The sequence below is a fragment of the Paecilomyces variotii genome (genome assembly GCF_004022145.1).
Source record: "Paecilomyces variotii strain CBS 101075 chromosome Unknown C8Q69scaffold_4, whole genome shotgun sequence".
NCBI lineage: Eukaryota > Fungi > Ascomycota > Eurotiomycetes > Eurotiales > Thermoascaceae > Paecilomyces > Paecilomyces variotii.
Genome location: NW_021167143.1, coordinates 52,688 through 66,161, shown reverse-complemented (window position 1 = coordinate 66,161; position 13,474 = coordinate 52,688). Strand labels below are relative to the sequence as shown.

General features: G+C 50.2%; 5 protein-coding genes across 5 annotated transcripts; 2 read left to right on the top strand and 3 right to left on the bottom strand.

Moving 5' to 3' along the window:
- Positions 1-359: 359 nt before the first annotated feature.
- C8Q69DRAFT_463048 (guanine-N(7)--methyltransferase subunit trm82) lies at positions 360-2,447 on the bottom strand. The gene is made up of 3 exons (XM_028630354.1): positions 1,865-2,447; positions 1,134-1,808; positions 360-1,075 (listed from the first exon to the last, which is right to left on the bottom strand). Exons 1-3 carry the CDS (start codon positions 2,308-2,310, stop codon positions 670-672), a joined length of 1,527 nt encoding a protein of 508 aa, XP_028485563.1. The 5' UTR covers positions 2,311-2,447; the 3' UTR covers positions 360-669.
- Positions 2,448-2,578: 131 nt separating this feature from the next.
- On the top strand, positions 2,579-3,974 carry C8Q69DRAFT_222919 (60S acidic ribosomal protein P0). Its single transcript, XM_028626312.1, has 4 exons — positions 2,579-2,855; positions 2,920-2,989; positions 3,052-3,754; positions 3,818-3,974. Exons 1-3 carry the CDS (start codon positions 2,682-2,684, stop codon positions 3,750-3,752), a joined length of 945 nt encoding a protein of 314 aa, XP_028485562.1. The 5' UTR covers positions 2,579-2,681; the 3' UTR covers positions 3,753-3,754; positions 3,818-3,974.
- A 499-nt stretch (positions 3,975-4,473) lies between these two features.
- Positions 4,474-7,498, bottom strand: C8Q69DRAFT_463042 (Vps53-like protein). The gene is made up of 3 exons (XM_028630353.1): positions 7,286-7,498; positions 5,429-7,224; positions 4,474-5,377 (listed from the first exon to the last, which is right to left on the bottom strand). Exons 1-3 carry the CDS (start codon positions 7,344-7,346, stop codon positions 4,625-4,627), a joined length of 2,610 nt encoding a protein of 869 aa, XP_028485561.1. The 5' UTR covers positions 7,347-7,498; the 3' UTR covers positions 4,474-4,624.
- A 115-nt stretch (positions 7,499-7,613) lies between these two features.
- On the bottom strand, positions 7,614-10,607 carry C8Q69DRAFT_463040 (mRNA export factor mex67). Its single transcript, XM_028630352.1, has 3 exons — positions 9,888-10,607; positions 8,175-9,704; positions 7,614-8,117 (listed from the first exon to the last, which is right to left on the bottom strand). The coding sequence occupies exons 1-3, from the start codon at positions 10,368-10,370 to the stop codon at positions 8,073-8,075; spliced, it is 2,058 nt and encodes a 685-aa protein (XP_028485560.1). The 5' UTR covers positions 10,371-10,607; the 3' UTR covers positions 7,614-8,072.
- A 508-nt stretch (positions 10,608-11,115) lies between these two features.
- Positions 11,116-12,588, top strand: C8Q69DRAFT_486062 (COPII-coated vesicle membrane protein Erv46; the record flags this gene model as incomplete). Its single annotated transcript, XM_028631875.1, has 3 exons — positions 11,116-11,308; positions 11,389-11,569; positions 11,646-12,588. The coding sequence occupies 3 exons, from the start codon at positions 11,116-11,118 to the stop codon at positions 12,586-12,588; spliced, it is 1,317 nt and encodes a 438-aa protein (XP_028485559.1).
- Between the last annotated feature and the right edge of the window lie 886 nt (positions 12,589-13,474).

Below are 13,474 nucleotides of genomic sequence, written 5' to 3'. Positions count from 1 at the left end.
CAACCTATCATTGAAGTGGATGGTGAGGCTGACAAAGTTATCGATCTGTCACTGGAGGCTGGCGTGAACACTGATAATCTCGAGATCGATGTTTGGGCGGACTGCTCAGCCTCTCGAACCTCTTAATCCCTACCTGCTTGCTATTACTGCACTACTAAACTCTGCTACCTCACAAACGTGGCGATGATAAGGAAGACATTGTAAAAATTTACTGTTGCATTTGATGAGAAGGGGCTTGCAAAAAGCGATAAGATATCTAATTGAGTAGTGATTGTACGCATCTTATATATATAGGGGCACACCAACACGAGTTAGTTGTGGAAGAGAAAGGATTAGAAAAATTAAATATACTATACTCCCTGATTCTGGCGCGGAGAAGACCCACTAGTACCGAACCCAGGCTCTGAATTATTAAGGTCAAAATAAGGCACAAATAATAAACCTGCAGGTTATTTCGTCTCTTGGTACCACCCAGTAGCACTTCAAGCGACGTAGGGTACATTGAATCGAGGGGTTATACAATTCTTTTTAACCTTGTCCTCCAAAGGTATAAGCTGGGATATATCTGGTTGTTTTGTCAGATCGCAGATCGTCAAAGCAGACAGCTGAACTTTTCATATTTTCAAATGCAGGCTCTTATCTTAATGAGCTCAAGTATATATTGTACAATTATTCCTCCTCTCCATTCGCCCTTTTTCTGAGGTTACCGAGGCCGTACAATGCATCAGTCAGATCTTTCTTTGACTTTTCAATGGCCTTCTCATCGTCAGAGGTAACGACATCCGTGGTTCCCTCAGCATTGACGCTGCTGACCAACGAGTCTTCAACTGCCTCGAAAGTCAAATCGTCCCGTCCCTCAACAACACGAAGGGCCTGTAGAAAAGATTGGGGTGCAGTAGGGTTCTCTTTGAAAGCCTGCGTGGAACCAGACTCATGAACTCCATCCAACGACACGAGGATGGAGTTGTTTTCCCCATCATATGCTACATCCAGTACGTTGGAAGTTAGCTGAATCGAAGGCTGTCGTCTGAGTTGGCCGTCTGATTCCATTGTGTAGCACAAAAGCTCTGGAGATCTGGAATATCTGTTAGGAACATAGAGCTACTGCGAGTGGCAATAAGGAAATCACATACCCTTCAGCAGCTACAAATACTACTTTCACAGCATTTCCAGAGGCAGGTAGTGAGAGTGCCCAGATACCTCGCACGGCAATTTCACGGGACTCTGACTTGTCATCCAACAATGGCACCTTCTGCAGAATGCGGCCTTCTTGCCACTTCCAGACGAGAAGGTGGTCATCTCCTCCACCCGAAACTAGAAGCTCCGGTCGCCAATCAGGAATGCACATCTGAGTGATGAATGAGGTATGGCCGAAACAATAGTTCTCAATGACATGTGTCTGTGGTATTCCTCGAGACACTCGGATATGCTCATCGCGATCTCCAGTCAGAAGGTAGCTCCGAGACTGGCCTGCTGACGAGGGAGAAGGAAGCGAAACATATGTAAGAGCACTGAGCATCGACACATGGCCAAGCAACAGCTTGTGCTCGAATTGAGGTGCTCTTTCTTCTGCGCTCTTGCTGCCCACGCGGAGCTGCTGTTCCAGAGCTTCCAGATTCCGCTTGGTGTGGACAGTTAGATTGGTGGCTGCAGGCTGAAATAGCTTCGGTGTAGAGGGCTTGGCCTGCACAATCGGCTTATCGCTTGGAATTAATGGGAGAGAATAGACATCTCCAAACTTATCACCACATATAATGGTATTGCCATCCGGCGTCAAAGAGATGACGCTGGGACGCTTGGGCATGTGCCTATTTTGATGAGCAGTCTGTTGACTAAAGTTAGGGATTACTTCAGAGTCACCAACCTTTCGCTGATATGCTGAAGGGTACCATCTTTGCCGACCTCGAATACGCGGATGCATTTATCCTCCGGGGTGACGGCGACTATATGATTCCCCGTAGGAGACGTCGCCAAAAGAGAGATATGTGACCACGAAGACGACGCTTGAGATTTTCCTGTCTCTTTGGTATTAGGCTTGGGATCACTGCTGGACCCGTCCGCAGAGGGTGACAATTTTCTCTTTTTTCCGGGAGGTTCCTGACCATCTGCACCGGTGCTTTTCTCGGCGATGTCTGAATCTTGACCATTGGCCGTCTCCTGATCTTGAGGCCAGACACTTAGTCGCCGTCCAGACTCAGCAGCATAGCAGTAAAGCTTTGGACCAGCAGCAGCAACCAATATTCTTTGAGCCGGCGCCTGTGGCTCAAAGAATTGGATGCGCTGGAACGGATATTGAAATTTTGCAGCCATGGCGGAGTCAAATGATGGAGAGCTGCAGAATATACGATGTAATGAGCTTACTGAGCGACGGCAGCAGGATAGTCAGATGGTTGGAAGGACGCCGCGCGACCAGAAAGACAGCTTGACACCAAGGCACTTCATGGCCATTAATTGATCTCTATATCGATTTTGCTATCTGCTGGAGCTGTCGCCGGCCGTACAACGGCGCCACGTGATTGGTCGCGACGGCCCCATTCGGGCTAGTTAGGCGAAGCCACAAGAGAATTTCCTAAATCGCACATCTCGGGAATTTCTCCAAACTCCAACTTCTACGACACCAACCAACATCAGACATTTTCCCTTGCCCTTAAACATCCTATCTTCAGTCAAAATAAGGAGACATGGGGGGCAAGTCCGCTACCAAGGCCGCTTACTTCGATAAGCTCAAGAGCCTTCTCGACGAGTACAAGACGATCTTCATCGTCAACGTCGACAATGTCAGCTCTCAGCAGATGCACGAGATTCGTCTGAGTCTCCGTGGCGAGGGTGTCGTCCTCATGGGAAAGAACACCATGGTAAGCAATTTTTCTGCAGGCAATTGACTATTTCGAGAGCAGCAATGACTGACTATGATTCCAGGTCCGCCGTGCGCTGAAGGGCTTCATCACTGAGAACCCTGAGTACGAGCGTCTCCTGCCCCACGTCAAGGGTAAGTCTCCTTTCAGCGTCAATCGCACTCCTCAAAGCTAATCGGGCGGTCCATGATTATAGGCAACGTCGGTTTCATCTTCACCAACGGTGACATGAAGGAGACCCGTACCAAGATTCTGTCCAACCGTGTCGCTGCTCCGGCTCGTGCTGGTGCCATCGCCCCGGCCGATGTCTTCGTCCCTGCTGGTAACACCGGTATGGAACCCGGAAAGACCTCTTTCTTCCAGGCTCTCGGTGTCCCCACCAAGATTGCTCGTGGTACCATTGAAATCGTCAGCGACCTGAAGCTCGTTGAGGCCGGTTCCAAGGTCGGTGCCTCCGAGGCTACCCTCCTGAACATGCTCAACATCTCTCCGTTCACCTACGGTATGAGCATTGCTCAGGTCTACGACCAGGGCCAGACCTTCGGTCCTGAGATTCTGGACATTGAGGAGTCCCAGCTCCTTGCTACCTTCCAGTCTGCCATCAAGGCCATCACTGCCATCTCTCTGGCTGCCAACTACCCCACCCTTCCTTCCGTTGTCCACTCTCTGGTCAACTCCTACAAGAAGGTCCTGGCCGTTGCTATCTCTACCGAGTACAGCTGGCCTGAGATTGAGGAGCTCAAGGACCGCATTGCCAACCCTGACGCCTACGCCGCCGCGGCCCCCGCTGCCGCTGCTGCTGCTGCCCCGGCTGGTGGTGCTGCCCCGGCCGAGGAGAAGAAGGAGGAGGAAGCCGAGGAGTCCGACGAGGACATGGGCTTCGGTCTGTTCGACTAAGGGTGAGTATCTAAACTCAAGTTGCTGTATTATAAGGACGAGCAATTGCTGACCCGATGTCCCAGGATTCGGTGGTTTCTTCGACCAAACGGTTTGCAGGGGCCATTTTCTGTCACGTGCTACGAATGCGATGTACTAGATACTGTCATGGACCATTACGCTGCTCGTGGTAGAATGGAAAACGAATTGCCAACGTCAGAACTCGTTATTGCTGGCATCATTTGCCGATTAACATAGACGTAGACACAGTTTCTGTGCCTCGTTTATACAACTAAGAAGGTGAGCATCTCAAATCTCTTTTGATACTTGACACTTCACATATCACCCTCATCCCACCGCTGGCGAATGATTAAAAATTTTTAACCCCGAGACCACCATACTGGTGGCACTGAAGATTAAAAATGCAACAACAACACTCTAATTTTTTGATGACGCCCTTCATATACAATCTACACTGTTTATCATTGGATTCATCATCAGTTCTGGATACAATACAGGATGCTAACAGTGTCATTGATTGATAGGTCCATATCCAATTAGAGTGATATTCTTTGTCCCTCGCAACAGCGTAGTCCGTGGGATCTTTCTCTTGCTTCCCTGCCCATACGTAGAATCTTGATCACTCCATGTGGTCGCGCACGAATTACCGGTTGGACATTGCGTTAGTTAGTAGTGGAATCACAAGGCCTAGATTCAAAACAATGAAAAGTATATATATATACGTTCATGACTTCCCGTGCGGTCACTATATAATCAGGTATCTTAAGAAAGGGACAAGTAAACGTCACAAGTAATCGCAACGGTTTCACTTCACTGAGTGCTGCTGGTATATTATTCGTACATGGATGCCGAAGTAATTAGGTGTTTTTGGTTTACTTCGAACCGCCATCCTCTCCTCCCCTTCCAAACCTGCCACCAAGCCCACCCAGATCCCGCCGGAAGAACTTCCCAATATTCTTCAAATTCTCATTGAGATTGGCTGCCGCACTGCCTTCGCCGCCCGGGCTGAGACCGCTGAACGATGCCGAGGGAGATAAAGTCCCCGATGCACCCATAGAGCCACCGCCGCCTGCGCCGGAGCCGAGGGTACCCAGACTTTGGTTTCCGAATCGGTCGACACCATCCTTCGCGGCGGAGATGAGGGCAGAACCTAGGACGGAGGGGTCGAACCGGGTCGGTAGATTCGACGAACCGAGCGATGCTGCGGCCGAAGTTCCTAGAGTGCTGAGGCCCAGACCTTGAGAGACTGAAGTCGAGGAGGTAGTTGTGGATGAGTAGCTGGGCTGCAAAGCTGCTAGAATCGGATTGCTCTGTTGGAGATGAGGGGCGTAGCGCTCTGAAGACCGATGGGCCTGGAAGAGCTCCACAAGGCTGTTCTGCTCTTGTCGGCTGCGGATGCCCTTGAGATCGAGGATTTTACGGAAATTGCCATCGTTGCGGTCCGCAATGTGGACAAGGTACGCTTGAACGAGAGCCTCCGGGGGTGATGGTCGAACTTGGACTGTCTTCAGAAGGGTCTCGATCTTTGAGAAGCTGGTGTTGACACGCTTCACGAAACCTGCTGGAGCCGGTGCGGGGAGCAAAGAGGAGAGACCGGTTTTCAAAGTATAGGAGTCCAGGAGCATCTAAGTACGTGTTAAGAGACTTCAGATCATTAGAGGTTGGTTCTTTCTTACCTGCTCAGCGCCAGTCTCAGACACAGGCCGACACTGGAAGATATTCGATAGGAAAGCATTAGATATTAGCTCCACCAGGTGATCAGCAAATGCTCTCGCATACTGATGCTTGTGCAGCAACTGTAGGATCTCCTCTGCTCTTGTTTTTATTCTTGTCATGAGCTCCCCTACATATGAGCTTTGGTCGCTTACACCTTCGAGTCTAGTCCAAGGTGTGTTTCGCATTTCCCGCCAGCAAGGCTCCAATTCGACCTCTACCTTCCGAACCAGTCCGCGGACAGCAGCGCTCGCCAAGCCCATGAACGAATCCGCTTGGCTTTGTAGGTCCACGCTCTCTTTAAGATTCTCGTCAATTCTGCCCTTGATCTTGTCTTCCAACTGATTGCAAGTCGTATAGCAGTAATCTGCCGTGTTAAGGACTAGGATATAATCTTCCAACGAGGGGACCTTTGACGGAGTTTGCCCCGTAGGCCTTTCACTGATGTAGGGCAGAAGAACATTCTGTGCATATTGATCCAGGTACTTTGCGAATACCCTGGACAGTTCAGCAAGCGGAGCTGCCGTTGACAATTTTGCACATTGTTGCAAGCAGTGGCGGTAAAACGTGAAAAGTTCAGTCGATGAAGCTACCACAAGTTGAGGGCTGAAATCTTCATCCGGTGGCTTCGGCGGCTGTTGTCGGTACTTCGACATCAAGGTAGCCAGCTGCTTGTCTTGCGCCTCGACCCAGACGCTTAGATATGGCTCAAAGGCTTCCGAGATCGCCTGGGTGAATACTGGAGCTTCACTATCAGCGAAGGTATCGATGGATGCGCGTGATACATTGGTAAATCGCATGTCGAGGGAGTGTTCGAAGTCAAGGGTTTCCTGCAGGCAAGACAACAGAAGATTGACATCTAATGCCTGACCACTCCTCACAGATCTCGACAGGATACCCTTGAAATCATCTCTGGTATTTTCACAGAATACGTTGGCCAATATCTCATTCACCCTCCAAGCAGATGGGAATATAGCAGCATGCTCTTCGTCGTACGTCTTCAGCATGCGCTTGAACCACGAGTATCTGCGGGATATGTTATCCAGAGAGCCAGCCTCCTCGTTACCCCTAAATACTTGGCGATATTCTCGTAATTGCGTATTGCAGTACCACGTAACCAGCCTGGATCTGGCGTTCTCTCCCAAAGCATCCATCACCAAGCAACCCTCGGCTAGAGTGTTCTTCTTCTGGGCCACCTCTCCTTTCGCGAAGGCAAGCTCAAAGTCCTCGCAGATCTGCTCGAGCAGCTCTCTTTGGATATCCGCAACATTACGGCTGAGTGTCGCAATTTGATCAATAGAGCGGTACGACTTGAAGTGTGCCATAAGCTGGATCACCGCCTGTAACAATTGAGCACATTCGCGATACTGCCTAGTCTTGCTGAGCGCGCGAAGCTGCTCATATGCCGTCGTCAGCATCTGCAGCCTCTTCAGTGCCGTCATTGACAGAGTCAGGTTCTTCTTTGCGCTATCCAACTGTTTTATGTCCGCCGTCATCTCCGTGATCGCCTGCTCCGTTTTCAATGCCCGTTCGCGCACATCGTCGATCTTCTTGAATAGCTCCGAAAGGTCTGCCTTCGCAGCCTGGATCCGCTCGACACTCTCCGCATTAGAGGTGACCTGTTCCTCCACCAGCCTGGCTATGTCATTGTCTAATTCCTTCTCGTATGCACGGAGCGCTTGAGACGTTTTCGAGACCGACGAGAGAGTCGAGGGGTGGGAGAAGATAGCGTTAAGATGTTCGACGGGGTCATAATCATCTTGAGACACGTATTAGATCTCAAATAGCGCTGCCGATTCTCACGATAACTTGTTTCTCACCTGCGTCCAGAGGGTCGGGACTCGAAGCTCCGTTGGCGGGCATATGGTTCGTGGACAACATTCGATCGGATCTTCAGCAACGGATAAAGCGCATGCTGCGACTCTCTGGGCGTCGAAACACCGATTTCTTTTATTCCGATCGCTTTCCAGTTCTCCAGAGCACCGTTCTGGCGTTACAAACAAGGACAATGTCTTGCGATGGTGGCTTCGTAATGACCAACGTAGCGACCAAGTCGGGGAGTTGATGAAGCTCCCGAAGTGGTCTAGTGCCAAGCAGCTTGGCATCCAGCACGCCGTTCATTATTATTGTTTCATCTTGATGGATTCCCTCATCATCCTTTATTTATATGTCGGACTCCACGATAGACTATATATAGTTTATTGACACCTTGTTAGGGTTGTACGTATAGTGACTTCAGATATGTGGTAATCAAGTTATGATTTCTGAAGAACAATGATCGACACTAGAAAAGAATGCAATTGTTTTGATTTAGTCGAGTGGTCACGACTTGGTATCAATCTCGATAAACACAGTAGAATCTCAAATTTCCCCTCGTTTGCTCGAGCATGAGAAAATAGGAACCAAATTTCAATCACCAGTACAAAATTAACACCCTGTGATTCGCCATGCCATGCACATAATTCCGTGATATGCGTAATAATTTTACAAAGATAACAACGATCACCTGCTTACGTCTCCAGCAGAGTCGACTTCGTGAGAAAATAAAAATTTTATGAAACTGAAGAGAAATCATCTCGATGTGCACTCGTGTAGTAGAGGAACTGATCAAGCACCAGGGAGGAAGGCGTCAGGAGGCAACTTGCCCTGTGTCTACACCCAAGTTAGTAAGAGAACAGATTGTCGACGTCGTGTGCGAAGTGAGCTCACCTTCAGTTCTTCGAAATTCTTCAACGCGGCCTCCATGTTCCAAGAGTTGCCTGAAAGCGCCATCTCTGAATACTGCAGAGTCATCTTGGTCTTCAAGCTTATCTCCAGAACCATCTGCTCTTGTTGAACTTGGACTTCTGCTTTGCCTGGTGCCGGCATACCATAACCTTCAGGAGCCTGTGGATGAACGGGCTGAGGGACTGCCGGGACTGCCGGGACTGCCGGTGCTGCCTGTGGCTGAGCTATCTGAGGATTGACAGTGGCCGACTGGCCGTCTGGTCCCCAAGCTTCGTTGCCACCATACGCCCTCAAACAGAGCATGTCATTGACCACTCTCAAGCCCCCAACTCCACCACCGGGGCCAAGCACGAAAGTACGGTCAAAGCTCCGAGTCTCGACTTTGGACGGGTTGGACGTGTTGATCTCATCAAATTTGCCGTGCACCATGATCAAAAGACCACCGACGCCAGTCTCACTCTGTCCAGTTGGATCGGGGAGACCGGGGACCGGGTGACATTCAATGAGCCAGTCCTCTGGGTGAGCCATCATGTCAGGGTGCTTCGTTTTCGGCAGGGTATTCCACACCTCGCGGATCTTCTCAGCCCCGGTGTAAGTACGAGACATACGAGCGGGAAGATGGCTGATCTTGAGTAAATTCCTGCTTTTCTTGATCCACTGGTCCCAGCTGGCAGTCGCATCCGACTGTAAGGCTCGCGGGGCGGCTGTATTGACACTGAGAGAGAATGTGGAACTGTTGTCGTAGATACCATTCACCAGATCATTCCTGTCGTTGTCGAATCCGACAAAGAAAGCTTTGACAAAGTTCTCCGCGATCTGAGAGTCATCCTGGAGATATGGAGCCTGGACTGGAATAGGCGTCTTCTTCTGAGCGGCAAGTTCCTCCGCTGTCCGAACTTCTATGTTGTTCAACATCCTCAATCTCGGATACCATCTGAGCATCGTATCCTTAAATTTAGGATCGGCGCTGAATGGTGAGCCGCTAAGGTCGAGGAACTCGAGATGCCGGAACTTCCATCTCCAGTTGATCAAAGCCTGCGCGTCCTTGAAAGCGTTGTTGGATAGGTCGAGGTTTTTGAGGTCGGGGAACGTTTGCGATAGGGTAGTAACAACGGAGATGTTAGATAGTTGGTTGTTCGCGAGACTGACACTTTCAACAGCTTCGCGTCTAGCCTTCGCGTTGTCAAAGCCCATTTCCCACACCTTCATCAAAGCAGGGAAGAATTTCGATTGGGTAGACATGCTGTTGAACATGCCCATCTCCAGCAGATCCGGGTCGCTGGCAAGATTGGAAAGATCAAGCAACTTTGTCTGCTGGTAGTAGCGCTTGCCGAGGAATGCAGTCATTTTGGCTTTGGTGTCAGCCGTTGTCGGCTCACCTGCTCCTGCCGCGCCGCCGTAGCGCTGGATGGTAAGAGGGGCGCCTGCAAAAGTGAAGCCATTGATCTGAAGCATCCTGTCTAGAAGTTCTGGGCGAATAGATACTATGAGGGAGTCGCCTTCAACGCGCGACTAATGAATGTTAGCAAGGCTAAAGAGACCTTGGAGGTGTTGCAGCCACCCAAAACGAAGATGCGATAAGGCCTAGGGAGTAGTCTCGGTCGTCGTCGTGGAACACCGTCATGAAACGAGAACACACCGGAGAGGACGCTGCGAATCCATGTCGGTAACCATCAGATGTCGATTCACACATACCTTTGTTATCTTTGCGCGGGCACTGTTCGGGGCCTTCGAGTCTTGCGGGGTGATTTTCTTTTCAAGAAATGCGACCAGACTCTCAAGGCCACCGTCGGGGTTGGATGCCGCCTTGCTCTGCTTCCATCCAGTGACACTGACTTGTTCCAATCCTCCCCTGGCTTGTCTAATGTTGGCTTGAGAGTCGACTTTGCCAGTGAGCGCTTTCTGGATGGCGTTTAAAGTTCTCTCACGATCGGGGCCGGCTCTTCTCTGATCGCGGCCCTGCGTCTGGCCACCAGCTGGTGTGCCTCGTCCAGAGTCACCGCGCGACCTCTTTCCACCACGGCCACGACCGGTTGGCCCATCCATATCCAGATCACCGTCACGGTCCATACGCGTAGCGCCTCGTTTGCGAATGCCTCCGCGATCCGGGGCGTTAGATCTGCCGCGAGGGCCTCTGTTTCTCGTGCTGTTCATGGTCGCAGCGGACATCTTCAACATCCCTCCAGCGGCAAGGAAATAGAGAACGGTAGGCGATTTGCAAAAATAGGATGTCGAGGCAGACGGAGCGCTCAGCGCCTCAACTATTGCCGTTCCGTTTTATGGCTTGCGCATACAGAAGGGCTGAGGACTCGAAAGGTAGAAGAGCTCAGTATTAAGAATAAAGAGATGTTACAAATGTAGGTGGCTGGGTAAAACGCACCCAGCGTCAAGTGTTCTTGGGTGAGTTGAATGAGGGTATGAAGATCAAAGAATAGGCTTGACGTGAAGCAAGAGTTTCCTGTTGAGGCGATGACGGAGATGACTAAGCAAGGCAGCAGATCGCATGCATGTCACATGATACACCCAAAGAGGCTTAGCTCTCGATGTGCCCCGCGATCCAATCACCAAGCGTTGTCTGGCCTCAGGTATTGTCACAGCGATACCGGGCATTTCATACAAGGAGTCAAGTAGTACGCGGAGTATTGGACAGCTTGCCGGAAGGGTTCAGGCGTGCTCTTTGCTGATAGCGAAGGTGGCCGCATCACCAGTCTTGATTTCTCTCTTCTCTTCGTTCGCACGACTCAATTGCCCATTCTCTGGAGCATTCTCAGCCTTGGGTGGATCGGATGGTCTGTTGCAGCTAACTACTTCTCCCAGAGCCCTCGACGCAGGCGCTAAGTGGTTATCCATTGAACTGCATCGCGTAATTACCTCTGACCATCGCTCTCTTCGCGTCCATGGTGCCTCGAGTATAAAAGATAATATGCCTGCCAAATCACGGTTTACAAGGCTAGATGCCTTCGCGAAGACAGTGGAGGATGCGCGCATCCGCACCGCATCGGGCGGCATTGTCACGATAGTTTCGTTAATCGTCATCCTATGGCTGGTCTGGGGAGAATGGGCGGATTATAGACGGATCGTTGTTGAGCCGGAGCTGATCGTGGATAAGTCAAGAGGTATAGAACGAGACAGATATTCATTCCGTATGCGAGTTGTCAAGAAGGCGCAAGCTAAATATTATGTTGGTACTATGCAGGAGAGAGGATGGAGATCCATCTAAACATGACGTTCCCGCGGCTTCCATGTGAGCTATTGACACTCGATGTGATGGATGTCTCAGGAGAACAGCAAGTGGGTGTCGTCCACGGAATTAACAAGGTGCGACTGAGATCGCCTGCGGAGGGTGGTGGTGTCATTGATATCCAGGCACTTGAACTGTGAGCAGCAAGCCCTCCCACAATTGACACTTTCACGGTCACTCTAGATCAATGCTGACATCTTCCCCCAATGCAGCCACGCGAAGGAAGACAGTGCAGCGCATCTCGATCCTGAATATTGCGGCGAGTGCGCTGGAGCTCCCGCACCCCCGAACACTATCAAACCCGGCTGCTGTACCACCTGTGAGGAGGTCCGAGAAGCATACGCGTTGAAACAATGGAGTTTCGGAGACGGCAGGAATGTCGAACAATGCAAAAGAGAAGGTTACACAGCTAGACTCGAGGCACAGCGGAAGGAAGGTTGTCGTCTGGAGGGTGTTATCCAAGTGAACAAGGTCGTCGGGAACTTCCACATCGCCCCCGGCCGCAGCTTCACGAACGGTAACATGCACGTTCACGACCTAGATAACTACTTTGATCCGAATCTCCCAGAGGCAGAGAGACACACAATGACCCACGAGATCCATCAGCTGCGTTTCGGTCCACAGCTCCCCGATGAGCTCGCAGACCGCTGGCAGTGGACCGACCACCACCATACCAACCCTCTTGATGGCACGAAACAAGAGATTCAAGACCCAGCCTACAACTTCATGTATTTCATCAAGGTCGTATCAACTTCCTACCTCCCCTTGGGCTGGGATCCTACCTTCTCCAGCGCAATCCATACCGCATTGGACAAGGCACCACTCGGCCAGCACGGCTTCGGATACGGCGCTCAAGGCAGCATCGAAACGCACCAGTACTCCGTCACATCTCACAAACGATCTCTTATGGGCGGCAACGACGCCGCAGAAGGCCACAAGGAACGTGTCCACGCGCAAGGTGGTCTACCCGGCGTCTTCTTCCAGTACGACATCTCTCCCATGAAAGTCATCAACCGGGAGACACGTCCCAAGACCTTCACTGGTTTCCTCACCGGCGTTTGTGCCGTTGTGGGAGGTACATTGACCGTAGCAGCCGCCATCGACCGTGGCTTGTACGAGGGCGCGTTGAGAGTGAAGAAGCTTCATTCCAATTAAAGCCAACCCTCAAATACTCAGCAAGATATATAAAAGATTAAAAAAACAAAAGATGATATAGAGATGGAACAAACCCAGGACTCAGGGACAAGCAAGGAATAAAGAGATGATTCTCTTGTTCTTTTATCTCCATAGTGGTGGGAAAGTTTCTTTGCAGCTTAGCTATATAGCGAAGCAAAGAGCCTCTTCTTTGGAAGTTTCATCCAATAGCAAAAGGAAGGCGTTCTTACTTTTCTTTTTATTCAACGGATTTGTTCTTGTTTGTGTTTCTCATTGCTTTATCCCCCCTGCCACTGTTAGGCTCGTGTATTCTGTCTGCCTTAGCCTTGTTTTCTGTGCTTCGATGCGTGCTTTTAGTTATCTCTAGCGGCATTCAATCTGGGACAATTTTGGGAGAGGGAAAAAAAGAAAAAGAAAGCGGATTAACCCTCCTTGATACTTACGCATGGTAAAAGCATTAAGACTCGAGATTTCCTACTAGGTAACAAGTAACTACGAAATAGTGCTCAGGAGAGAAAAAGTATCGGTATTCAAAACATCTGGCCACTATGTAACAAGAGTACACTACAGTAGATGTCTAACTCCATTCTGCTGCATAGGGAGAAGCAAAATAGCAAGAACAAAATCTTTGATGATGAGGAGGAAAACCACAACTTGCTCTTATCGCGACTGGTCTCATAGCGAGGCAATATGACAACTTAAAAGGAAAGGACAAGGAATGGATACCAACAGAGACATGGAACAAGAACAAGACGCCTGATCTATGTGCCAACTCCGTTCGATGATGAGGATGCAGAAGATGCGACTAATTGCCGACTTACTCTTGTGGGATTCGTGCAGGCATAAAGCTTGTAGCGGGGCACAGATCTAGGAAATATCTGGCACA

Bases quoted from the DNA above. Each gene is read 5' to 3' on its own strand.
- C8Q69DRAFT_463040 (XM_028630352.1), bottom strand. From the start codon at position 10,370: ATGTTGAAGATGTCCGCTGCGACCATGAACAGCACGAGAAACAGAGGC. The intron at 9,705-9,887 runs GTATGTGTGAAT...AACATTCATTAG, and splicing joins CCCGCGCAAAGATAACAAAG to TCGCGCGTTGAAGGCGACTC. The intron at 8,118-8,174 runs GTGAGCTCACTT...ACTTGGGTGTAG, and splicing joins AGAATTTCGAAGAACTGAAG to ACACAGGGCAAGTTGCCTCC.
- C8Q69DRAFT_222919 (XM_028626312.1), top strand. From the start codon at position 2,682: ATGGGGGGCAAGTCCGCTACCAAGGCCGCTTACTTCGATAAGCTCAAG. The intron at 2,856-2,919 runs GTAAGCAATTTT...CTATGATTCCAG, and splicing joins TCATGGGAAAGAACACCATG to GTCCGCCGTGCGCTGAAGGG. The intron at 2,990-3,051 runs GTAAGTCTCCTT...CCATGATTATAG, and splicing joins TCTCCTGCCCCACGTCAAGG to GCAACGTCGGTTTCATCTTC.
- C8Q69DRAFT_463042 (XM_028630353.1), bottom strand. From the start codon at position 7,346: ATGTTGTCCACGAACCATATGCCCGCCAACGGAGCTTCGAGTCCCGAC. The intron at 7,225-7,285 runs GTGAGAAACAAG...ACGTGTCTCAAG, and splicing joins TCCCGACCCTCTGGACGCAG to ATGATTATGACCCCGTCGAA. The intron at 5,378-5,428 runs GTAAGAAAGAAC...ACACGTACTTAG, and splicing joins CTGAGACTGGCGCTGAGCAG to ATGCTCCTGGACTCCTATAC.
- C8Q69DRAFT_463048 (XM_028630354.1), bottom strand. From the start codon at position 2,310: ATGGCTGCAAAATTTCAATATCCGTTCCAGCGCATCCAATTCTTTGAG. The intron at 1,809-1,864 runs GTTGGTGACTCT...TCATCAAAATAG, and splicing joins CTTCAGCATATCAGCGAAAG to GCACATGCCCAAGCGTCCCA. The intron at 1,076-1,133 runs GTATGTGATTTC...CAGATATTCCAG, and splicing joins GTATTTGTAGCTGCTGAAGG to ATCTCCAGAGCTTTTGTGCT.